Raw genomic sequence first — 25,700 nt, forward strand, 5'->3', positions numbered from 1 at the left:
AAAATTAGCAGTAAACTTTTAATGTTCTGACTACCTGGTCTTTGTTGTAAAAACTGTATATCCTGGCTCCTCTTTTTTACCTCTTAAGTGCAGTCCCTTGGAGCTTCTAAGAGGCTGCCTCCTGGCTTGAAGTCCTCAGAAAGTTCGCCAAATTAAACATAATTATCAACTTCTACAAGGATAGGAGGAAGGCTGGAGACTATCTTATTTTCCAGAGCTTACTCCCCATAATCTCTAAGAGGGAAGTAGAGAAGTGCACAAAATCCCCTCCTGCCCATCTTTTAGGTGTTCCCATTTAGTGCAGCTGCGTTTTGAACCCAGTTGTGTCTTTACCAAAAGTAAAGATTATCTTCTAAAAATTCTCTGTAGTAGGAAAAGTCATGTTTCAAGAATCTAATTTAGCATTTGAAAGAAAATTTAGTTTGAAGTTGGGAATTAGAGTGAATCAGTGAAAGCCTTTTTATGTTCATTAAATAAAAGGACAAAGGAAATCATATTGAATACAGAGAATATTAATAACATTGTAAGAGTCTTTAATTGGTAATGGATACTATTCCATTAATTTCTCCTTCTCTGTTCCTTGCTTGCAGTAACATTTCAGACTCCCTTACAGCAACCACATGATCATTTTAAATTTATTTTGTTCTGTGTTTGTGCATAGTGAGTAAAGCATTTGTTTTTTCTTTCCTATCTGACCCGTGACTAAATTGTTGACTTTCAGGTTCCGCTGTAGTTCAAGAAACCTGAGAATTTGAAGCTTAAAATGAAAAGCCTGGGGATAAATTTTATTTAACCTATTTAGTTTATCATATTTTAATAAGTGCCCCTTAACACATACAGTTAGCTCCCTGCAGTGCCCCGCCCAAGGTAGCTTTATACCAGACGTCACCAGAATTTAGCGAAATTAGAATTTCCTGTGTCCTAATAGGTTCTAAAGTGCATTTTTATGGCCTGTGTTTGTCTTTTTAGTTATTACTCATTAACTGTAATCCAAAAACCTCCTCTGCTCTATCTTTTATTTCCTAACCTTTTTGTCTCTCACTAATACCTATAGCTCTTTTTTCTGACATTTCCAATAGTATTGATTCAGAATCCCTGTACATTCTCATTTAAATGTTTACAGTTAAGGAAAACACATACAGGAATAAATCTACAAGTGGTGGAATTTTGCAAGCAAAGAACCGGTGATCGGCTTGTAAACATCATGAAATGGTCACCACAATAAGCTTAGTGAACATCCATTGTCTCATATAGATACAAAATTAAAGAAATAGAAGAAAATATATTTTTTCCGTGTGATGAGAACTCTTAGGATTTGCTCACTTAACAACTTTCATATATAACATACAGTAGTGTTAATTATATTTATCATGTTGTACGTTATATTTCTAGTCCTTATTTTATAACGGAAAGGTTGTACTGTTTTTGGTTCATTACTATTTTTTTCTTTTTGAGATGTTTGTGACTTTCATTGACTTCCAAATGCTTTTTATTAAAGACTTAAGATCTCTTTCTGTGTGTATAAAGATACACACATGAACACATATGTGTGTGTATCTATCTATACTTTTCTAAGGGTGTGGGACGGGTTCTTTCCTCCTGTATGGATAATTGAAGCAGCATCAGCTGTTGAATAATTCATCCTCTGCCCCATGATTTGTAGTGGTTCCCTGTTGTAATCAAGTTTTCATGGCTATTTCTGAACTTTCTACTGTGTTATATTGGTTAATTTTTCTATCTTGTCACATTACCACACTAAGTTACTACAGCATTATAATAAGACTTGATATTCAGCGCAAAAGACTCCTCTTTCTTCTTTAGAATTGTCTTGCTTATTCTTAGCCCCTTGATACATTTTCATATTTATTTAGAATCATTTTGTCAGCTTTCACTCAGACACACACACATGAGCGCGCACACATACGTAACTTTGGGATATTGATCAGAATCACATTGAATTTATAGTTTAATTTGGGGAAGTTGCCATCTTTATGAAGTCATGTCTTTGGTTTAAAGTTGCTTGTTCTATCACTTTAATTTTCTTTGACTAAAATTTATCTCCTATTTTGTAGATTCTGTTGGCTGTCTTTGTAAAATGTTACATTTCCACACATTTTCAGGAATTGTTTGCAGGCTCCTCTTGAGTAGGTGGTTGGTTTTGCTCACATGTGTGCTCTTAACAGGCAGCTAGGTCCAATTCCTGGTCACCAGGCTGCTTCACTGCAAATTTTTAGCCAGCTTTATCTATTTAATTTTCATTTTTCATTGTATCTATGTGTCATTGCAGTGGGGATGGCTCAAGAGATGGTTTCAGGTACACCTTTGACTCTGCGTTCGTTAATGTATTGTTTGGTAAATTATGCAAATTAGATAAGTAAGGATTTTGGATGAAGGGTTAAGTTTTGGCATTTTTGTGTCTGTGTAGCAGGTACCAGATGCCCTTCTTCCAGGCTCATGTTGCTGTCATTCCCGATTCACCTTCTTCCGAGTCAGACGTGAGGCGAAGTGCTGTACCCTCAGGCACGTCTTGTCACTAACGAGCTTTATAGGGAGGAAGCTCTATAGGCTGACTTCAGGGACTGAGTCACTTTCTAATGAGTCTGGTTTTGTTTTTCTGTTATTTGTGTGTGTGTGTGTGTGTGTGTGTGGTTTTTTGCAGAGCCAGGCTTGGGCACAGGGAGGTTAATTGGTGAGTTAAAGACAGTCTGAACATTCCTTGACTACAAAGTATATGCATTTGGACAGGAAGGGAACCTTCAGTATTTAATATTTGGGACGTGAACTTATGAATTGTTACAATAATATTTCTGGAGAAATGGACCTATAGGACTTCCTGATTTTAGAGTTGTATTATTCCTTTCAAACTTACTGTATCTCTATGGCTTTGTGGACGTGCTTTGTCTATATTGAGATATCCTTCTCACACCATCTCTGCACACTGCGTCCAGGTGATTCTGTCTGTCTGTGCTGCTGCAGGATGATGGAGAGGCTTTTGCCTGAGGGAACTTTGCCAGAATTTTTTTGTTGTTGTTGTTAATATCCTTGGATATCCAAGTGGACGTGCTGCTTAGGTGGTTGGCGTCTGTGTATGCACCCTGGTGTTGGCTGTAACATAACCTTCTATTTATTGATTTGTATCACATTGTTCCTCTGACATCTATTTATTCTTATGTAGATGGGCTAGCTCTCACTCACCTCGTGGTGCTGGCAGTAGGCTTCTCAGTGTAGATCTCCTGCGTGGAAAGGAGAGAGCGTGGCCTTATGACTTTGTGGTCAGAACTTTCTTCCTCTAGAAATCTTACTGTTTATTTCTTCTCTTTTATTTATCTTGGTTTTGTCTTTAGCTTTTTACATTCTATCTCCCTTGTGACCATCTTCTTGTTACTACTGTTCTCCTTTTTCCCCTTTTCCTTGCGTTCCCGTGTTGTGACTTTCTGTATTCTGGTCCTCAAGGGCACAGGCCACTTTCACACTGTGAAAGCTGTTCTGTTCAAAATGCTGGTAGAACCTTACCTCTTATGTTCTCTCCCCACCTCCAAAGGATGGAGAAATGTCACTCCATATTGCTGCTTTGCTTTTCTGACATGTAAATACTGGTGCTTTTTTTTATCCTCTAGACAGGATATTTTTTTCTGCTATTGAGTATTTACTTACAGTTTTTTTGGCTCAAAAGCTGCCAGTGCTCTTAGTCTCCTTTGTATTTGCGTTTTGCCCTTCTCAGCTTTCTCTTCCTGTGGCTTTTCAAGAGATGAACTTATGGTATCCCTTTGACTGTATGTCCATCATGCAGTAGTCCTTCCATATCCTCCAGTTCTGCACCCACAGATTCAACCAATCACGAATCGAAATTATTTGGAAAAAAAATTCCAGAGAGTTTTAAAAAGGAAAATTTAAATTTGCCTTGCACAGCAACTGTTTGCTTAACATTTACATTGTATTTATAACTATTTATGTAGTATTTACAGTGTATTAGGTATTATAAGTACTGTGCCATTTTGTACATGAGACTTGAGCATCTGAAGATTCTGATATCTGCAAGGGTCCTAGAACCAACCCCCTGCAGATACTGAGTGCTGACTGTATACATTATAATGTGATTGTGTGTATTTTATATAAAATATATATATATATATATATATATATATATAAATTTAAAAAATAATGTGTGGTTTTACCCTCCTTCTCCTCTTTCACACAAGCAGCATCTTCCCGTGTATTAACCATGTTACAGAAGGATGTGAAGCCCTTTTCTTTTTGTTGTTCTAAGTAGCATAGAGGTACATGATTCTTCAAACCCTGGCCACACTCCGTCTCATATTCAAGTTGATGTGCGTGGTCTTCTGAGGCTGTGCTGAACCTCAGGCAAACCTTTTTCTTCTTTCTTCCCCAAATTTCTGGTCTTTGAGCAGGAGAATTTTGTTTAAGACATCTGTCTAAGGATAGTTGAGACCAGGCATATTAAGAAACTGTTAAACTGATCCATTCTCATCTCAAGAGTCAGTATTATTAAAAAATGTGTACATGTCTGTACATGTTTTCTGATCCCACAAGTTTTCTTGTCTTTCCTTCCCAGCCTTCTTTGTTTCCCCTGTGTATTTGTATTTATGTCATTACTACTATGGCACACGTATAATTTCGGTTTTAGCTTGTAAGTAATTCTGTGCTGTTACATAAAAATCATCCTTCATTGCTAAACATTCTTCTAAAACAATTATTCGCAATGTGAACAAGGGTAAGGGAAAAAACAGGTCTTCCACCTCCTCTCTCCCCCCTTTTGAGAATCACGCCTGCACTGAGCTCTCTTACTGTTAAGAGCGCGTTTCTCCGCCATGTTGGGATTCATAACTGCTGTTCTGAAGTAACCATTTTTAGTGCTAGTTATATAGCTATGTCAAAAATCATCTAGCTATTTCTTGAGATTGAATATCTTGAGAGTTTATAATATCTTATTATTATAAATAAAGCTGGAGTGAACATTCTTGTTCATCAGTATTTGTCCACATTTTTTTTTTATCATTTCCAAAGACTTAAATTTTTAGAAATGCAATTATTGAATCAACCGATTTGAATATTTTTCAGATCCTTTAATCATGTTGCCATGTTACTTTCCAAAATGTTCGTACTGAATTATGCTTTAACCATTAGTGAATGAGTATGTCTATCTTGCTATACTGTAGGCAGCATTGAATATTGCTATTTTAAAAAATCTTTGCCAATTTGATAAGCTAAAACAGTACCTCATTACTGCTCCAATTTGCATTTCTTTGATTACTAGTAACTCAGTACCATATTTTAGGAGACCGTTTTATCTTGTTTTGACACAGCCTCAACTCAAGTTTGTCTTGAATTGCAACTGTCAAGATAAATTGTTGAAATTAAGAGCTGTAGTCCTGGGCTATAATAACCTCATCTGGAATATGTAGCACTGAAAGCTGCCTAATTAGAAGCAACAGAATTCTAACTGATGACTGTATATTTAAGAACTTTTTTATTACGGATTTTAAAAACACTCAAGAGAAGAGAGAAAAATAGAGGAAATTCCTCCGTAACCATGATCTTAGCTTTGACAAGTATCAGCATTCTACATTTCTTGTTTCATCTGTCTTCCCACCTTTTGGGGGGGTGGGGAAACATTGGAATATTTGAAATCAAATAACAAATAGTATCATTTTATCCATGAATACTTGTGTATATAACATATAAGGACCTTTTAACAATCGAATGCCTCCCAGCACTTTGCATATGTTTTCTTTATTTTTAATAGGATTTTAAAAAATTATAGTTGATTTACAGTATTATTTTCAGTTGTACAGCATAGTGATTCAGTATTTTTGTAGATTATACTCCATTATAAGTTATTTCAAAATAATGGCTATAATTTCCTGTGCTATACAATATATCCTTGTTGCTTATCTGTTTTATCCATAGTAATTTATATCTGTTAATTCCATACCCATAATTTGTCCCTCCTCCCATTTGTCTCCTCTTTGATAACCACAAGTTTGTTTTCTGTATCTGTGAATCTATTTGTATTTTGCATATACATTCATTTATATATTTTTTAGATTCTATATTTTTTAGATTCTATATTCTAACTCCTTTGTCTAACTTATTTTGCTAAGCATAATATTCTCTGGGTCCATCCACATGGCTGCAAATGGCAGTATTTCACTCTTTATGGCTGAGTAATATTCCATTGTATATATATACCATATCCTCTTTATCCATTTATTGATTGGCACTTGGATTGCTTCCCTGTCTTGGCTATTGTAAATAGTACTCTGGTGAACACTGGATGTGTGCATCTTTTCAAATTACTGTTTTGTTTCCTGCATGTATACCCAGGAGTGGAATTGCTGGATCATATGGTAGTTCTATTTTTAGTTTTTGAGGACACTCCATGCTATTTTCCATAGTGGCTACACCACTTTACATTCCCACCACCCAGACCCTTTCTTCCACATCCTCTCTATCCTGTCCTTTGTTATTTGTGGACTTTTTGATGATAGTCATTCTGACAGATGTGGGGTTGATATCTTATTGTGATTTTGATTTGCATTTCTCTCAGAATTAGTGATTTTGAGCATCTTTTCATGTGCCTTTTAGCCATCTGTACCTCTTCTTTAGAATTAAAAGGATTTATTATTGGAGTATCATATATACAGAAAAGTGCACAGAGCTTAAATGAACAGGTTGGTGAATTATTACAAAATGAACATACTTCTGTGTTGAGCAACAGCTTAAGAAATAGAATATTAAGGGCACCCAAAAGGTCCCCCTCCTGCACCACTCATGCCTCTCCTGTTCATTAGCCCCTCTCCTATCTAACCTTTAGTCTGACTAAACGTTTGTCAGTTTTGTTGATGTTTTCATAGAACCAACTTTTGTTCATTGTTTCTCTGTCCTGTTTCTTTTACCTCTGTTCTCATCTTTATTATTATTATTATTTTTGCTGTTGGCTTTTGGTTTAATTTACTCTTCTTTTTAGATACTTGAAGTGTAAGTTAGGTTATTGATTTGAGATCTTTCTTCTTTTTTATTGTAGGTGTTTACAGCTATAATTTCCCTCTGAGCACTACTTTCTGTGTTTTCCACAAGCTTTGGTATGTTGTGTTTTTGTTTTCATGTATCTCAAAGTATTTTCCTTTTTCCCTTGTGAGGTTTTCCTCTGGCCCATTGATTACTGTGTAGTGAAGAATTAATTTTATCCAAGAAAAGAAAACTGGCTCTTGCCCTCTGTTCTGAGAAGTGATCTCTTGATCCTTGGAATGTCCTATCTGATAGGAGTGTCTTGTTTGCCTAAGGCCTTTGGTCACTGAACAGGCTAGTAATGTGATTTAGGTTGGAAGGTTTGGAACATTATTAGTTTTATTAATTCCATTACTTTTCCAGTCTCTGGAGGAACTGGTGACTGACTTTGAACCTCCAGGAGGGTCTGGAAACCACAGCTTAGCCATGTGGGCAGTATGTGATACAGCTTTAACAAAAACTCTGGACTCCGAAGGCTAATGTCGGAATTTCTGCTTGGCAATGCTTCTGATGAGAAATTGGGTGTTAATTTTATTAAGAATCCCTTATATGTGACTGTTCAGTGCATGTATGTTTATAATTGTTATCTCTTGTTGGTGAGTCAACTATGTAACAATATATAAGGATGTTTGTTGTGTTTTTAACAATTTTTACTCAAAGTCTATTTTGTCTGGTAGGAGATAACCAACCCAGCTTTCTTTTGGTTCCTGTTTGCTGGAATATAGTTTTTCCATCATTTCACTTCCAACCTGTTTCTATCTTTGGATCCAGAGTGAGTCTCTTGTAGACACTGAGTTGGTTACATTTTAAAAAAAATTCATTCTACCCATCTTTGTCTTTTAATTGCTGTGTTTAATCAACTCTCATTTAAAGCGATTATTGATAGGGAAGGACTGACTTCTGTTTTTCTGGTTGTTTTCTATATGTATTTTATCTTTTTTGTTTCTCAGTTCCTCCAGTACTGCCTTCTTTTGTGTTTGATTTTAAGTTATTTTCTTAATGGTTATCATGGGGATTACAACTAAAATCTTTAATTTGTAGCGGTCTAGTTTGAACTGATCCCAGATTAACTTCACTAATGTACAAAAACTCTTTTTTTTTTTTTTTAACATTTTTTATTGATTTATAATCATTTTACAATGTTGTGTCAAATTCCAGTGTTCAGCACAATCTTTCAGTCATTCATGGACATATACACACTCATTGTCACATTTTTTTCTCTGTGATTTATCATAACATTTTGTGTATATTTCCCTGTGCTATACAGTGTAATCTTGTTTATCTATTCCTACAATCAAAAACGCATTTTTTATGCAACTCTTATCTTCCTCCTTTTCTTATTAATTTCACAGATTATGTTTTATACATTGCATGCCCATTAACTTAGAATTATAATTATTGTTTTATGTATATGTCTTTTGAATCACATAGGAAACAAAAAGAGGAGTTACAAACCAAAAATAGAATAAATACTGACTTTTATATTTACCTGTTTAGTTACCTTTATAACAGTTCTTTATTCATATGTTTTCAGGTTGCTGTCTGGTGTCCATTTACATCATCCTGAAGGACTCCCTTTAGCATTCCCTTTAAGGCAGGTCTGCTAATGAGGAACTCCCAGAGCTTTTGTTTATCTGGAAATGACTTAGTTTCTCCTTTATTTTTGAAGTATCATTTTGCCAGATGTAGAATTCTTGGTTGATAGTTTTTTTTTTGAATTAAAAAATTTTTTTTTAAATGGAGGTACTAGGTATTGAACCCAGGACCTTGTGCATGTTAAGTATGTGCTCTAACACTGAGCTATTACCCTCAGCCCTTAATAGTTTTATCTTTCAGCAATTTAAATATGTCATCCCACTGTCTCCTGACTATTATGGTTGATGATGAGATGTTGGCTCTCATCTCACTGAGAATCCCTGTACATGACGTCCGTCTTGATGCTTTCAAGATTCTCTTTGTCTTTGTCTTCTGACACTTTGAGTGTAATATGTCTCAGTGTGTATCTCTTTAAGTTTATTCTAATTGGAGTCCATTGAACTTCTTCAATATATAAATTCATGTTTTTCATCAGATTTTGGAAGTTTTTGGCCACTCTGTTTTCAAATATTATTTTTCCCATTTTCTGTCTCTTCTCTTTCTGAGACTTCTGTAAGGCGTATACTGGTACACTTCATGGTGTCCTACAGGTCTCTAAAGAGAAATGCAGATAAATACCTATAACCTTTCTCTTACATCTGATCAGAAGTAAGCACTGTTAATGGCTTGATGTGTTTCCTTTTATGATTTCTTTTTCTGTTGGATTTTCTTCACTGAGTATTATGACATTGTCTTTGCCCTCTTTCCTTGATCTGAATATTCAATTATTTATTTAGGTTTAAATTGTTTTGGTTACTTGGTTGATTTATTTTGGGGGTAATTCTGTAAGTTTTCCTGCTTGTTTGAATATAACAAATACTTCATCTGGCTGCATCATGAGTTATGTCTCTGAATTTATTTTCTTATTCTTTGCTTGTTTCACCTATCAGATTGACACGTTTTGTTTTGTCTCCCATGAACAGTATAAAGTAGTTAACTAAAGCCATTTTAAGAAGAGATAGATTTTCTAAAGGACTTAGATTCATTGCTCAATTTCTAGTAGAGGGAATAAATGTTCCTTTGCTTTTAAAGGCAATGGTCATCAGCGAGGTATTGTTTCAATTTTAAGTTGTTTTTGTTATAAGGAATTTAGATTTAATTTTTTGACAGGTATATGATTTGGTCAATATTCAATTTGGTTTTTATAGATTGAAGAGACAGGCAGGAGTGGTGGAGTCTTACCTCACTGGTTTCCTGGCTCCTCTTCTCTTTTGGTATTACCATTGTTGCTAATTTGTTTTCTACCTCTGGTTTTGTTATTTACTAGAGTAGAATGTACATTACACAACAGTCGGCACCTTGGTTGCTTTGTTCACCGCTGTATCTTTAGCACCTATCATTATGTCTGGCGTGCAGAGGGATCCAGTCACGGTTGGTGGAGTTGATGCTTGTGTGAACGAATAAATCTGTGGAGCTGCAGCTGGTGGTAGTGATGGTGGTAGCTGAAATTTATTCATACTCTTCTATCTGCCAGGCTGTGGTCTGAATTCTTTATTTGTTTTAGTTCTTTTAATTTTGTAAAAATGCTATGAGATGCAGATACTGTTACCTTCCTATTTTTGAGGCATAGCAAGCAGACCTAAATTCACAGTTGACGCCAGAGCCTGTAGCTTAATTGCTACTCTGTACTCTTTTCCTCGTCTTATACTTTCCCCTCTTTCCTCTCATCCTTCCTAACTGCTCAGGCCTTTTCTACTTTGCACTTAATCCTTTTTTTCCTTCAGTTCCCTTTGATAAGATTTAACATTTACCTTTGGAATTTTCACCTCAATTTTCATTTCATGTATTTTCAGTCCATGCATTGCTTTCCTCTAAGAAATAAACATAAGTTAAAACCCAATTTTAAAGTCTATCACAAAGATCTGACCTAATCTTAGAGGCTAACGTCTAGGTCTCTTGTCCCACAGCCCAGCTGCACATTCCATGTGATGTTACTTTCAGGTACCCCCCCCCCCATATTCTTATTTTTGTGCCCACCATTGGGGGGGGGAAATCCTAGACTCTCAAATTAGACAATAGATGAAATTGTAACATGCCAACTACTTGATATGTTTTATTAATCACACTGTGGCCTTTTACAAATTACATTGTAGCTTGAACAGCAATTAGCTAAACTGTTTGCCTGAACTGGTTGCCTTCATCCTCACTTCTGTATTCCATGCTGTTGCACCGCCCCTGTCCCTACTAGGTAATAGACCACACTCAGAGAATCCTGCAGTAGTAACCAATCTAGATCCTGTGCAAATTAAAATCACCTACTGAATCCCCAAACTAAAAAACAAGGTTTTATTCAAAATAAATGACTACAATCCAGTTTGTCCTCTAGTTTTTCCTTTTTTTTTTTATCTAAAAGAAGGATAAAATAAAATGTTAATATGTTCTTTGCAAAGGAAATTCCAGCTCGCACCTCTGAAGCAACATCTGCACTCAATTTTTGTTTTAATTTAACCCAACTTTTCCCCACAGACTTTTAGGAACTGCTTTACCTAATTTTAAGCAGACTTTAAAGTCTCCAAAACCATCCCAGTGAGCAGGCTCCCTACAGACACAAGGAAACTCAGAATGTGAAATTGATAATTTGAAATAAAATCTAATCAAATAAAACCTGTAACGACATTTCTTTTTCAGTAACCCCATACTGCTTCTCTTTGTTTTTAACAGTCTAAACGTTAGTATACTATAGATAAAAAGGTGAATGTACTAAAATTGATTATTTCTGTTGATCAAAAGATACGAAGAAAGTAAAAAGGAAAGCCATAAAGTGGATTAAAATATTTCTAATACAATTATAATAGAGCTCTTATAGCCAGAATAAATAAAGAATTTTGGGGGGAAAAAAGAGAAAACAACCCAGTAGAAAAAGACAGCTATCCCAATAAAGAAATACTCAAAACACTTGAGCAAGTACCTCAGAAAAGTAGAGATCAAAATGGCTAGAAACATACTCACCTCCATTAGTAATCAGGCAAATACGAGCTAGAACAATGCAAGAGTGGCAAAAATTGAAAAGACTAATAGCAAGTGTTGGTGAAGAAGAGAAACAGCTGGAACTCTGATCCACTGCAGGTGGGAGTGTGCAAAAATAAGTTTGGAAACCAGCCTGGCAATATCTTCACGTCCCGTGACCCAGCATTTCCACTATTAGGAGCGTCCAGGAAACGTGTGCTTCTGTGCATCAGGAGTCAAGTGTAGTAACAAACATTGCAGGGCTGTTTAGTAAGAGACCCGAACAGGAAAAACCAGCCAGCCAGTAACCAGTTTCACTGCTAGTTTTTCATACACTAGAGCGCCAAAGGGCAGTGAAAACATGCCTGCAGCGGCAGTCAGCCGTGTGGGTAATCTCACCTCAGATTCGGTGAAAGAAGCCAGACAGAATAGCGTTTTTCTGTATGTTTTTTATTGAATTATAGTCCGTTTACAATGTTGTGTTAGTTTCTGACATACAGCACAATGCTTCAGTCATACATGAATATATATATATATGTTCGTTTTCATTTTCTTTTTCACCATAAGTTACTACAAGATGTTGAATATAGTTCCCTGTGCTGTACAGTATGAATTTGTTGTTTATCTATTTCATGTATAGTAGTTGGTATCTGCAAATCTCAAACTCCCAATTTATTTATCACTTCCCACCCCTTCCCCTGTAACCATAAGTTTGTTTTCTATGTCTGTGGATCTGTTTGTTTGTTTTTCTGATACAAATTACTTTAAATAATACAAATTCAAAAACATTTTCATTAGATATTAGCACAAATATGTGATCGTTAATATAAATGATTGTTGCCTAAAAATGATTGTCTGCTGGTGAGCCATACAGATGGCGCTCAGACTCAGGCTAAGGTCTAGTGCATCCCTCAAAGGCTCAGTTCATTACCAGGATGTTTCTGTTTTGTAAATAAGTTTGTCTTTTTTTTTCTTTTTTTAAGATTCCACATGTAAGTGATATAATATGGTATTTTTCTTTCTCTTTCTGACTTACTTCACTTAGAATGACAATCTCCAGGTCCACTGCAATGCTGCAAATGGCATTATTTTATTATTTTTTATGGCCGAGTAATATTCCATTGTATAAATATACCATAACTTCTTTATCCCATAATAGCATTTTATGCAGTTTCCTCAAACAGGAAAAGCTAAACTCTAGCATTATGATAACAGCATTGTTTTATAATAAATATCTGAAAAGTGGAAATAATCCAGATGTCAATCAGTGGGGGAATGGTTGAGTAAATTGCTGTATATTCATATAATGGAATAGTAGATAACAAAGAGAATGAACAAATCTCAGCGTGCAGCAACATGGGTAAATTTTTATAAACACAGTGTTATATGACAGAAGAAACAAAAGAATATGTGGTTCCATTTATGTGAATTTCAAACATAAGCAAAAATCTAAACTTTGATGTTGGAGTAGGGTATTAGATACCTCTGAGGCAAGGGGCACGGATGGTGACTGGATAATGCATATTTTCTTTGTGTCAGTCCCTTGATTATGATTCATGTTTTATGTACATTTCTCTTTGAATGTTTATTTCACAATTTGAAAAGGTTTAGCAAAGTGAGATAGAGTCAGCCCTGGATTCATAATGCTTGGGTTCAGATCCCAGCTTTGCCGCTTTCCAGCTGTATAACTTTGGGATATTTATTTAACAGCGCAAGCCTTCAATTTCATACCTATAATGTGAAGATAATAATCAAACCTGTTTTGTAAGATTTGTTGCAAAGATGAGACAAATATTGGAATCTTTGCTAAGATATTAAGCACTTAGAACAACAGCTGGCACATAGTAAGGGCTGACTCATTGCTAACCCTTGGGTATTGTTTTGTTGGCCTCATTGCCAATTTATTTGTTCAGAGGAATTTTAAGCTCCCAGGGGAATTACATTATATTTAGAAATCCATCATGGCTCTCCATGTAGGCGAGTTTTTGTTATGGTCTCAGAAAAGTTTACTTTTTTCAGTTTTGTGTTGTTTAGTAAGTTAATCATTAGGTATTTCATAGATGTATCTTACAGTTGTAAGTAGAATTTTCTTTGCCTTGTATTTTGTAATTGTACATATGGTATATATGTAGCGTGTATATGGCATATAGTAGCTAATGCTTGGTACGACTTATTGCTGCCGGCTTGGCTCTAAGTGTCACTTACTTAGATGAACATTTTTAATCCTATGTAAAACCCCCATTTTGCACAGGGAGAAACTGAGACAGAGTTAAAGTCGGGTAGTGTGTGGTCTGGGATTCATCCTGGCCCCGGAGTCCACATGTATCTCACTACTCTATGTTAGGAAAGCTGCTCATTTTTATATTTTTAGTTGGTAGCTGGCCAGTTTTATTTAATCTGATTTTTTTGTTGATTTTCTTAGGTTTCCAAGAAGCTAGCTATATCATTTGCAAGTATTTTTTTTATACTATCCAATTATTCTTGCTCTTGCCTTATTGCTTTGATTTTAACTTTCAGGGAAGTGCTTACAAAAATAATAGAATGTACAGTCTGCTGTTTGTCTAAATGGGAATGCCTCTGTCTTTTAAACATTTAAGAATGACCTGGACTATTGACTGGAGGGTGTTTTCTTTATTTTAATGATGTGTTTTTTAATTTTTGCATTTACCAAGTGGTTTTTCAGTTGTTTTTTTCTGTTTTGTTTTAAAATCAGGGATGGCTTTTAAATTAAATGTCTTTGTGTAGCTATAAGATGATCACATGACTTTCCTGTGTTGAGGTATTAATTTGATGAATTGCATTACTGTACAGCATAATATTGAATCATCTTTGCATTCCTAGAATTTTTAACATAAGGCTCGATTTTATTTGTTAGAATTTCTATAAGGTTTTTGCATACATGAGTGCAAGTGAGGTTGGCCTGTAGTTCTCTACCATTGTTAGGTTTTGGCATTGGTTGAATTCTAGCTATTTAAAGGGAATACAGGAGATTCCTGTCTTCTCATGCATTATATACTGCATTTTAAAAATAATTTTTGAGTACATTTTCTGGAATGGCTGCCTAATACTGCTTGTTAAAAAGCTCCTTGTTATCTTCAAACATAAGCAAAAGTAGAGACAGTGGTTCTTTTGTTTTAACTGAAGTGTAGTTGTTATACAATATTATGTAAGTTACAGGTGTACAGTAAAGTGACTTGCAAATTTTAATTTATAGTTATTATAAAACGTTAGCTATATTCCCTGTGTTGTATAATATATCCTGGTAGCTTATGTTATCCATGATAGTTTGTACTTAATCGTCTACTCCTACCTTGCCCCTTCCTCCTTCCCTCTCCTCACTGGTAACTACTAGTTTGTTCTCTATATCTGTGAGTCTTTCTTTTTTTGTTATATTCACTAGTTTGTTGTATTTTTTCAGGTTCCCGATGTAAGTGGTATCATATAGTATATGTCTTTCTCCCATGTTTCTGCTTAGCATTATACCCTCCAAGTCTGTCCATGTTGTTGCCGATGGCAAAATTTCACTCTTTTTTTATGGCCTTGTAGTATTCCATTCTATATATGCCACATCTTTTTAATCTATACACCTGTTGATGGTCACTTAGGTTGCTTCCATATCTTGGCAATTGTAAAGAATGTTGCTGTGAACATTGGGTTGCATGTAGAAACTGGTTTCATTTTGTTCATCTCTCACTTCACTTTGTTTTTCTCTTGAGTATTTTGAGCATGATTTGAGGTTTAGCAGTAAGGGTATTACTTGGGAATTTGCTACAGATGGATGTAATCATGTACACATAACCACGGGCATCATATCACCTTTGCCACATTCTATTAATTGTAGAAAGTCACAGGTCCTGCCCCTACTCTTGCTTTAGATTTTAAGCTACCATTAATCATGTTATTCTGAGATGTTTGAATAAATCTTTGAACTTTTAATAATTTGTCTAGGGTCCTGGAAGGGAGCTATAAAGTCAAAGGGTCTAATTGCTTTTCAGAAAACCAGTACCTCCTTTGCTTACCTGGTAAACAAATGGCAACATTGAGAGTTCATAAATGTGCCTTTTCTGCCAACATGAGATCATGAAATAATGGGAATTCAGGAAAGAGGACGAGTAATTAGAAATTCTTACTGTAAACAACTTGAGTGATTGATACTCGAAAGCCTGAAGGTTATTTGAATTAATTTTCAACAGTCTAAAACTATTTGGTCAATTTACTATTCTTAACTAAATTGAATTCAATGTATTTGTCAAGAAACTCCTGGGGTATCTTATCTAATATTAGAAACTATGAGAGAAGAGAAATATGCCAGTATCTGTGCCATTAGAAGGCTTCTGGGAATCTTATGACGTTGTTTACACTAAAAAAAAAAAAATCTTTCCACTAAATGTAACTTTGACGTATAGAAGTTCATGCAGTATTTCACCTTACCTGGATCCTCTATGAGTTGAAGAAGTTTGAAAATCTCCCTTGGTGGTAAAAACAAAGCTGGCTTTTCCTCTGTTTTAGCAACAACGGACTGTCTACAGACTGACGCTTGTGAAAGCATGGAACGTGGATGAACTCCAGGCCTATGCTGAGCTGGTGTCCCTGGGGAGCCCTGACTTCATTGAAGTGAAGGTAAGCCCCTGCTGGCCAGTGCCGGAACGCTTCCCACGGTGCATGGTTGACCGCGATGGAGTTACAGTCTTCCAGAACTCTGCAGGAGGCTCTAGATGTATTCATTCAGAAATATTAATCAGGATCCTGGCGCTGTTGTAGGCACTGGGGATAAGAGCAGTAACGATTAAGCGTTTGCTCTCACAAAGCTTGTATTTTAGTGAGAGGTAGACTGTCAACACAAAATGAATAATGAAAAACTACGTAGTAACTTTAATATGCTGAGAAATAAAATACTACTGTAGTGAGTAACTGGTTGGCTTTTAAATAAACTTACTGTGGAAAACTTCAAATAGATAAAAGAAGTAGAGAGACTGAGCTAATGAACCTGTCCATCCATCCATCACCCACCTTCAAAAATTATCCATCCGTGTTTCAGCTATACCCCTACCCATTTTCTCTGCCCATACCCTATTATTTTGAAGCAAACTCCCACATTATTCCATTCATCCATAACTGTTTCAGTATATATTTATAAAAGATATGCACTTATTTTAAACACTTACTCAGAATACTCTTCTCACAACTAAACAATTTTAACAATAATCTCTTAAGTATTGCAACATGAAAGATTTCAAAATTGACCAATTATTTTAACAGTTTATTTTTTTTAAATTGAAGTAATGTTGATTTATACTACTGTGTTAGTTTCAGGTATGCAGCAAAGTGATTCAGTTGTATATATATTTTTTTCAGATTATTTTCCATTACAGGTTATTACAAGATACTTAATATGGTCCCCTGTGCTATAAGTGAATCCTTATTTCTTATCTATTTTTTGTATAGTAGTTTGTGTCTGTTAATCTCATCCTCCTAATTTATCCCGCCCCTCCTCTCTTTCCCCTTTGGTAACTGTAAGTTTATTTTTTATGTCTGTGAGTCTGTTTCTGTTTTGTAAATATGTTCATTTGTATCATTTTTTTAGGTTCCACATATAGGTGATATCATGTGATATTTGTCTTTACCTGACTTACTTCACTTAGTGTGATATTCTCTAGGTCCACCCATGTTGCTGCAATTGGTAATACTTCATTCTTTTTATGGCTGAGTAATATTCCATTATATATAGCATCTATATATTCCACTATTAATGTATTAAGATAATATTATAATAAATAATATACAATATATTAATAATGAACTAAATATTCCGTTGTATATTTTATATATAATATTCCATTGTGTGTGTATATGTATATATACAGACACACACTACCTCTTCTTAAACCAATTGTCTAACATATTGTTTAATCTGGGTTCAAGTAATGGTCATAGTTGGATTACTTCTCTCTTGAATTTTAAAAAAAATCTATTAGTCCTCTTCCATGTGTTTTTTTTAACCTTCTTGTCATTTATTTTGTTGAAGAACATGGACTACTTACTCTGGTTATTTCCCTATATTTTTATTTTAGGTTTTTCTGATTGTTCCTCTGCCCCTTATAATTTCTTGTGGTTTAGTGGTTAGATCAGAAGAAGATTGATTAGATGTGTGTGTGTGTGTGTGTGTGTGTGTGTGTTTGCATTTCAAGGCTGTTTCTTTGATGGTAGTGTCTGCTTCCAGCAGGAAGCATGTGACATCTGGCTGTCTCCGTTGTATTTTTGCCAGTGTTCCTTTAGGATAGGTTCTTGTAAGTGGCCTGATGTGTCAAAAGGAAAATGCACTGCTAGATATTGTGGTTGGCTGTTTTGGATTTCATAAGCAGGAAGGCTTCTCTGAGGAAGTGTCTCTTAAAACTTGATACCTATGTAGTAAGAAGCAGCACAATATGCAAAGGCTTGGGGTCAGAGCTTTCCGGGCAGATGGCAGAGCTGATGTACAGAGGTCCTGTGTGATCTCTGCGGGGTGGTTGGAGTTGGCCACAGTACAAGATGAACCAGAGAGGTGTCCTGGGGCCAGATTTTGTTAGGCCTTTCAAGCAAGGATTAAGAGAATTGGACTTTATACTAAATTTAATAAGCTTTTTTTTTCCTGTTGTTTTTCTTTTCTGTCTTCCATTAATTCCCACTCGGATCATTATTTCCTTCTTTCTTCTTGCTTTAGATTGAGTTTGCTCTTTTTCTACTTTCTTAAGGTCAAAGTTTCAGGTATTGATTTGAGATCTTTCTTTTAAAAAAAATTTTTTTTCTTTTTTAAAGGAGGTACTGGGGATGGAACCTAGGACCTTGTGCATAGAAAGCATGCGCTCTACCACTGATCTATACCCTGCTCCCTATTGAGGAGCTTTGTTTTAATCCTGGGTGTACTAGGAAAGCACTTTAAGCTGAAGAGTGATGTGATCTGATTTCTGAGTTTAAAAGAGCACCCTGCTGTCATCCTGAATGGATTATAGCGGGCAGTAGCAGAAGTAGGTGGGTCAGTACAAAATGATTGCTGGATCTAAGCAGGAGATGCGATGACTTGGCTTGGGGAAGGTCAGTGGTATATGGCTGGAGACAAGTGAGTGCGTTTGGGATGGGCTTTGGCAATAGATCCAACAGAACTTGCCGCTAGATGACGTGTAGGAGTGAGAGAACAAAAGTAATCAAGAATAGCTCCTGGGTTTTTGGCCAAAGCAGTCGTGTGGATGTGGAACAGTTTGCTGAGATGGAAAAGACCAGTGGAGGAGGGAGACAAGTCTGGGAAGTAATTTCAGGAATTCTATGTTGGCCTTAATAATTTGAGATATCTTTTAAATGTCCAAGTGTCGGTTCAGACAGGCCATAAATTATATAAGCTTGGAGTTCTGGGGATGAGACAGGCTTGGCAGCGATGATTTGGAGGTCACCAGCAGGAGATGGTAGTTCAAGCTATGGAGTGTTAAAGGGGCAAATAATGGCTTTCTGAGATAACTAAGAATGTACAAAATAAGAGAGAGTGACCAGAAAATTCATTCAGTCTCTCAAAGCTCCACTCTTCAGTTTATGTTTATGAAGATTGATGTACTTTACGTCATATCAGAAGAAAATTTCAGTTTTATAGCTGTTTTTAGTAAGTTCAGCTTTCTGTGTTACTGAGCTCTGGAGGGCTGGGGACATGGGGACAGATGAAATACTGCTGTGTGAATGCGTAGCAGTCTCCAGTGAAGTCAGAGACTCTCTTTTCTTTTGAAACTACTCTTAATTTCAAAAGGCTGCTTTTGGCAAGAGCTCAAATAATGCAAAGATACAAACCACATCTTAAATGTATCTGTTGACTTGAGAAAATCTTACCAACGTCAGGGAGTGGTGAGTGGTGTTTTAATTTATGATTTAGCTATTAAAGAATGCTACTTCAAATTGTGTTGCAGTGAAATGAAACCTCTGTTATAAAGCGAGTTGGCTGGATCACACGGTCACCTTTTCCTTCCTTCCTTCTTTCTTTGCAGTCATATTTTCTACAATGAACAAGATATTCTATAGTCTGAAAAGAATCAACCAAAGTTATTTTTGAAAGGAAGATGGCTACTTTGTAAACAATGTCATTCTCTGATGGATGTTTTTAGTTAGGCAAACTATTAATATACGGAGAAAATGGGTGAAGCCTTCTGTCTCTAGTTCAGACGTTATAACAAAGACATAGTTTCTTTCAAATGAGATTTCCATTTTGCTATTTTATCCCCGCATTCAACAAGTATTTTTGAGCTCTCTCCATGTGCCAGAGCTCGTCAAAGCCCCAAAGAGATTTTTTGTATCTAAGTCTGGATATGCTATTAGGGAAATCTTTGTCTTATTGAACAAGGCAAAGCGTACAGAAGTAAAATGAACTATGGTGAGAGATTGTTTTATTGAAAGGTTCTCGGGGGAATGTACAATCTAATCATAATTTTAAAATGTCTTATTTAAATTATAAAATGTAATGTGTTAGATAACAGTCTGCGTCGTGTCAGGGGAAAGCGTGGTGACGATCATCTTGTCTCATGTGGAAAACCTGTGACGTCAAGTACCGGGGCCTTTGAGGACTGGATCATGTAGTTTATTAAATTCAGCTCTCACTTGTCCAGCAAGTAAATAAAGTATCTTCCTCTTAAACTGAAGTAGGAAAAGGGATGTTTATAGAAAATAGTGTACTGTTAAGAAACAAAGCAAGCTATAGAATAATATTTATTATTTGATTAAATGTTTAGCAGTGTATGTTTAGATATATTTATATAAGAAAAGTGTGGAAAGAAATATATCAGATTGTTAGTGTTTTATTTGGGAGAAGGAGAAGAAAAGGCTTATACTTTTTATATTTCTGTGTTATGTGACTTACTGCAGTGAGCATGCATTTCTTCTATGATTGAAATGATTGAAATGAAATGAGTAAATGGAGAAGGTGTACTTTCCTGCTCCGTAGGGTTAAACCGATGTCTGAAAAGGCAACTTTCTCTTGCTGTTGTCTTACTAATTGAAGTTAAAATTTTCTAAAATGGAGAGTTTTAAAAATAATAATAATAAATCCTCTTCAAAAAAACATTTGGTAAGAGTTTGCAGTATGGCAGCCTGAGATAACCTCAGATTCCTCCAAAAATGAACACTTAGAAGTAAATGTTATGATGACCATACTGTTGGGAGGATAGTCAATCTGTCAAGTCTGAAAGGGAATTCCTTAGGGGCTAGGAGGAGAGCGGCTGCCCCGGTGGTATTCCCCAGCTCTAGTAGGGACAGGACTTGGGTAAAAAGGCAGAAGACTAGGCCCTTTCACTTTTAGTGAAAGGACAAATTAGGAAAAAATTCACCCACTGACACAGCTGGCACTTGGAGGCTTATCCCTTACCTGTGCTCTTGGTCAAAAGAAAAAGTCTCTCAGGGCCTAACCCTCAAACGGGGTTGGTGTTAAAATTAAATAGTACCTCCAGGTCACATAAATGCCCGGAAGGTGTGAAATTGATGATACAAGTTGGTACCTGGGGGTCTCTGCAGAAGCAAACAACACTGTTCATCCTTTGCCTGTGTTTCTGGGACGGGGTGTGTACGTGGAAGGTGCAGGGGGCTTGGCATCATCTCCGGTGGGGAAGGTGTGTATACTTCGATACATTCCTGAAGTGTACTGATGTAGCCTGGGACAGGTGACGTACTCTCCTTGACCCCATATTTCCTCAGTATTAGCAGTAGTATAATAATATCAACTTAATAGGTTTGTTTTGAGAATTCAGTGGGTTAACATATGCCTGGATTCAGTAAATGTTTAGATCACTTTTCATCAAGCACATTTATTTAAAATAAATCAATAGAAGCTAATTTTTAAAATTGTATTGATTTTCTCTTTTCTTTCACTGCTAGTCTTGTGAAATATTTCTCTGTTGCATCCCCTGTAAATTAACATGTATTTTAGCTTCATTAGGCTTAAATAGGCCTGTATTTGCTAGCCTGGGAATCTTAACTGTCATTATTTGCTTACTTGTTTGTGAGAATGTGTTTCGTGTTATAAACATCTGCCTTAATTGAAAAACTTTCATAACAGAATCCATTTGTACATGAAATACTGTCTTTGTATTCTCTGCCTCGCATTGCACCTTGAGAAGAGTAAGTGCTCAGTAATTATTTGTTGTCAGATGATTTAAAACTCTCTTCCCATCAGCGCTGTGACTATCTACGGAGCTCAGTTCTTGCAGAAGGCATCTTACAAAACAAGTGTCTTAGCATAGCCTCACTCTTTTCTTCACACGAAAGTAAGGAAAATTACTCGTTGTTCATGTGTTGCAATGCCTAGCCAGTGTTTATCAGTTGGTTCATAATCATTAAAGAGTAGAAAAGCCCTGAAAAATATGAATGAAATTTTATATTAGATCCAAAAAGTGTTCTGGAGTTTAATGTCTTAGAAGATGTGGCTTGATCTTTGGGTCATTCAGGGTAGATTGGTTGGGGGTATAGAAGAGAACAGGGCACAGCCCCTGCCTTCTGAGAGCTCAGAATTTAGGCGCATTGTAATAGCAGTTGTCTGATAAGAGATATGCACAGGGTGTGAAGAGATTGGGGTCAGATGGGACAGGGCTTCCTGACCGAAGATTAAAGACATGATAGAGCATTTAGCCAGGTAAAGGCTGGATGCTGAGGGGGACAGTCCAGTGAGAAGGCCTCGTGTGCTGTGGAAAGAAAGAAACGTGGGCTAGTTTTGTGGGGGCAGAAAGGAGTGACATGTATCGGTGCAGTCATGAAGACAACATTTCTTTTCTCCTCAAACAGTAGGGGACAAAAACAATGATGTCAGGAGTCTTTTGACACCCAGTCAGTTTAATTACAACGTCAAGAGCCAAAGTACTGCTCTTCCCACAGACTTAGAATCCCCAGGTAAGCTTTCTAAGCAGCCAGTAGAAAAGGCCTAATGGCCAGCATCTCCTAGAGCAGAGTGTCACCAGTGTGATGGTGTGGGTCATGCGGTTCAACGGAAATTCGAAGGTGCATCAGTGTCCTGTTCTTCAGGAACTTTCTTTGAGTCTCTGCTTGTCACTCCTCAGCCTGTCGATTCTAAGGGAATGCTTTCCGTTGCCACATCGTTCCCATTTTCCCCCCAAAGAACTTGGTGCTGGTTCTGAAATGAGGTGTGAGTGAGGGGTGAGAAGGTGGCAGACGGCTACGATATGAGGGAAAATAAAACGTTTTCAGACAATTCAGGGGCAAATGTGATCAGGAATAAAGTTAAGGCAAGTGATCAGTAGGCTGGAGGGTAGGATGAAGTGACGCTGCCCAAGCAGAGAGGGGAGCCCTGGAGAGCGGGGCTGGGGCGCCAGACTGAGGGAGGGCTCGGGGGTTCTGAGGTGACTCGCAGACCAGTTCCCTGAGGCCAGTGTCTACGCATCACATTTCTGTCAGGTGACAGCTCAGGCTCTGACGTTGGCTTAGGAAGTTACCCAGAGAATTTTGTCTGGTTAAAATGAGAATTTTTACATGAAAATACTTTAACTATAAATATAGCATGGTGCAAATGTATAGAATAGTATTATGTAAAGACATAGTGAAGAACTATGGCGTTCATTCTCTCATTTCCTTTCCAAACAAAATCTCTCCTTAATTTTTCACGATTTATTATTGCTGAATAATAAATATTAAAGTATTTCCCAAAGCTGTTATCATGAATATAAGATCTTACCTAAAACCTCTGCTTCAATGAACTAACTTTTTAAGTACTAAAAATAAATTCCCTTGAAATTAGCTACTATCTACATGGTTGTTCATATAATTCACACATCATACACAGTGTTTAAAGTGAAGTTCATTTTTATGACTAATTTGACTTACGAATAAATTATTTTCATAATATTTCTAATACATTTGAGTAGGTTTAGTACAATTTTTCAGCCAGGCTTTCTTAAAGAACTTTTTAAACTATTATTTGCTTTTTTTTTTCAGCTAAAACTCAAACTCAGTTTAATGAATTCTGTAAATCACTGGGCTGATAGAGAAGATTCTCTTGTTTATTGTACTTAAGGTGGGTCACCTATGGTTTATGTTCAGCCAAGGTCATCTCAGTGTAGTATACCAGTAGTCTTTTGGAACAGCCATCTGGAGTAGAGGCTCATTTGCAGAACTTACCTGAGTTTTTGGCCACCTCCCAGCCCTGCCATCTGTAGAGTCAGGGTCACTCTGCAGTGTTCATTTGTGGACTTTTCATTTAATGTCATTCTCCCCCCTCCAATCTGTGTCCGTGTCTGTGTCTGTGTCTGTGTCTCTGTGTGTGTACGTATGCCTATGTGCACACGTCTTTCTGTTTTAGTTATTCCCTACAGTAGCAGCGTATCTAGAATATTCAAATCCTTTGTTAAGAAAGTTTGATGTCTTAGGTATTTAGAAAGCCTACAAAGTTAAGATATCCCTTATTATTAGAAAATCAATCGTTAATCACTTATCTCTATGTAACTTACCGAATAGAGAACTTAGTTATGAAACTCTTGGGTCTTGTATGCCTGGGCTGTCAGGTAGCATTCAGAAGAGTTAGAAACCAATTTATCTTACTGCATTTGTACTGAATGGGAATTTCTGTAGAGGTAGACACAAGTATATACATATGTGTGTGTGTAAAGGTATATATATGTATACCTACGATTGTATTTTCATTCTGGCATGATTCTGTTTTTATTCATATCCACATACAAAATGCATTACAAGGTGATCTCCTTAAATAATTCTAATAGGACCCCTATCTGGCCCTTTATAGAAAGCTTACCAACCTCAAATTTAAACTGTACTAGAGAATGGGAGCTCATTTTATTTTCCTAGTGAATAAATTACGCATCGAATTTTTATGGGTATCTACTATGGCTCCATTATTGTACTAGGGGATTATAATCCCATGAGAATTAATCTGTTATAATGCACGCATGAATCTGAATGGAAAGGTATGTTACTGGTTCAGATATTTTATTGTGACTAGATAGCACGGATGGTGACATAGCACAAAGCACAGGTACCCGAGCCCCAGCCTTGTCACGGGGTGCAGAGGGCATCGGCCTGAGAGTGCCAAGGTGGTCTTTGTCACTCACTTCGTGTCTGAGTTCCTGAGCAAATTATATCGTCTTTGTATTACTTTCTTCACTTGAAAGTATGGATTGGATTGGACTGGGTTGGGCTGGGTTGGATTGGACTGGACAGACTGGATTGGATCGGATTGGACTGGACTGGATTAGATGACCTCTAGAAGCCTTTCTGGCTCTGGAACTCTTCCCCTATGACATGTAAATAGGTCTGCAGCTGCCTCTAACTGTTGTGATGTTTCCACAGGGTGTTACCTACTGTGGAGAGAGTTCAGCGAGCAGTCTTACCATGGCCAATGTGCCCTGGCATGAGGAAGTGGTACGCTTTGTCTGTGAGCTGGTGGAACTGATCCCCGACTATGAAATTGCTTGTGAACATGAACATTCCAACTGCCTCCTGATAGCTCACAAAAAGGTAGGAGTAACTTAAATATGCATTCTTCTGTCACCTTGTCCTTCCTGCTCCTTTCTTCTCTTCTTATTTTCCCTTCACCTTATTACAGTGAAGATCTACTTGTTTGCTACCTTTCCTAAAGCAAATGTTAAGAAGGCCCTGAGTTCTGTCTGTTGGGCTCATAAATTTTCTTTTCTGTGTGAGAGTGCTTTGTTTTTAGACCTCGCCAAGGCACTGGAAATGCTTTCTGGTTTGTAATTGGTGCATACTGCGAACAAAATAAAACACTCTTGTAATAACCTCCAGTCCTTTCCCAGAATGACAAGGGAAAGCTAAAACCCCTAAGAGTGTTTCTGACTGTTTGAAGAAATATTGAAGTATTTATCAAATTTTAAATAACGCTAAATCTTAGCCTCTGCAGCAGTGTTTCTGGGATTTTGATTTTCCTTTTTCCTCTTTAGTATTTTTGTTAGACAGAACAAGTACCAGAGTTCAATGTATTTCTTAAGTAAATAATGCCTAGCAAAGGAAAAATTCAGTTTTTGGTGGAGGTAGACCACTAAAAGGAAAAAATGCTAATTAGAAGGCCAGTGTTATGAGTAGCAATCATTTTGATACGTCACTTCTGA

The 25,700-nt window shown here is 36.6% G+C and overlaps 2 protein-coding genes across 5 annotated transcripts in view; both read left to right on the plus strand.

Annotated features, from left to right (window-relative positions):
- LOC102537787 (S-adenosyl-L-methionine-dependent tRNA 4-demethylwyosine synthase TYW1) overlaps positions 1–25,700 on the plus strand; it is a 195,572-nt gene that overhangs the window by 84,769 nt on the left and 85,103 nt on the right. For both annotated transcript variants that reach the window (XR_012061233.1, XM_006201352.4), the window contains exons 14-15: positions 16,120–16,230; positions 24,925–25,092. Coding sequence is in view for 1 of the 2 variants with exons in the window: in XM_006201352.4 (XP_006201414.1) it covers positions 16,120–16,230; positions 24,925–25,092 (279 nt within the window). In the remaining variant the exon portion in view is untranslated. The remainder of the gene's footprint in view (positions 1–16,119; positions 16,231–24,924; positions 25,093–25,700) is intronic.
- The window catches only part of CALN1 (calneuron 1), a 435,337-nt gene continuing 434,595 nt past the window's right edge, over positions 24,959–25,700 (plus strand). Inside the window, exon 1 of one of the 3 annotated variants that reach the window (XM_072943069.1) lies at positions 24,959–25,092. The gene's annotated coding sequence lies outside the window, so the exon portion shown is untranslated. The remainder of the gene's footprint in view (positions 25,093–25,700) is intronic. The other 2 variants (XM_072943070.1, XM_072943073.1) reach the window with 2 other exon arrangements.

The sequence above is a fragment of the Vicugna pacos genome, chromosome 18, assembly GCF_048564905.1.
Source record: "Vicugna pacos chromosome 18, VicPac4, whole genome shotgun sequence".
Taxonomy (NCBI): Eukaryota; Metazoa; Chordata; class Mammalia; order Artiodactyla; family Camelidae; genus Vicugna; species Vicugna pacos.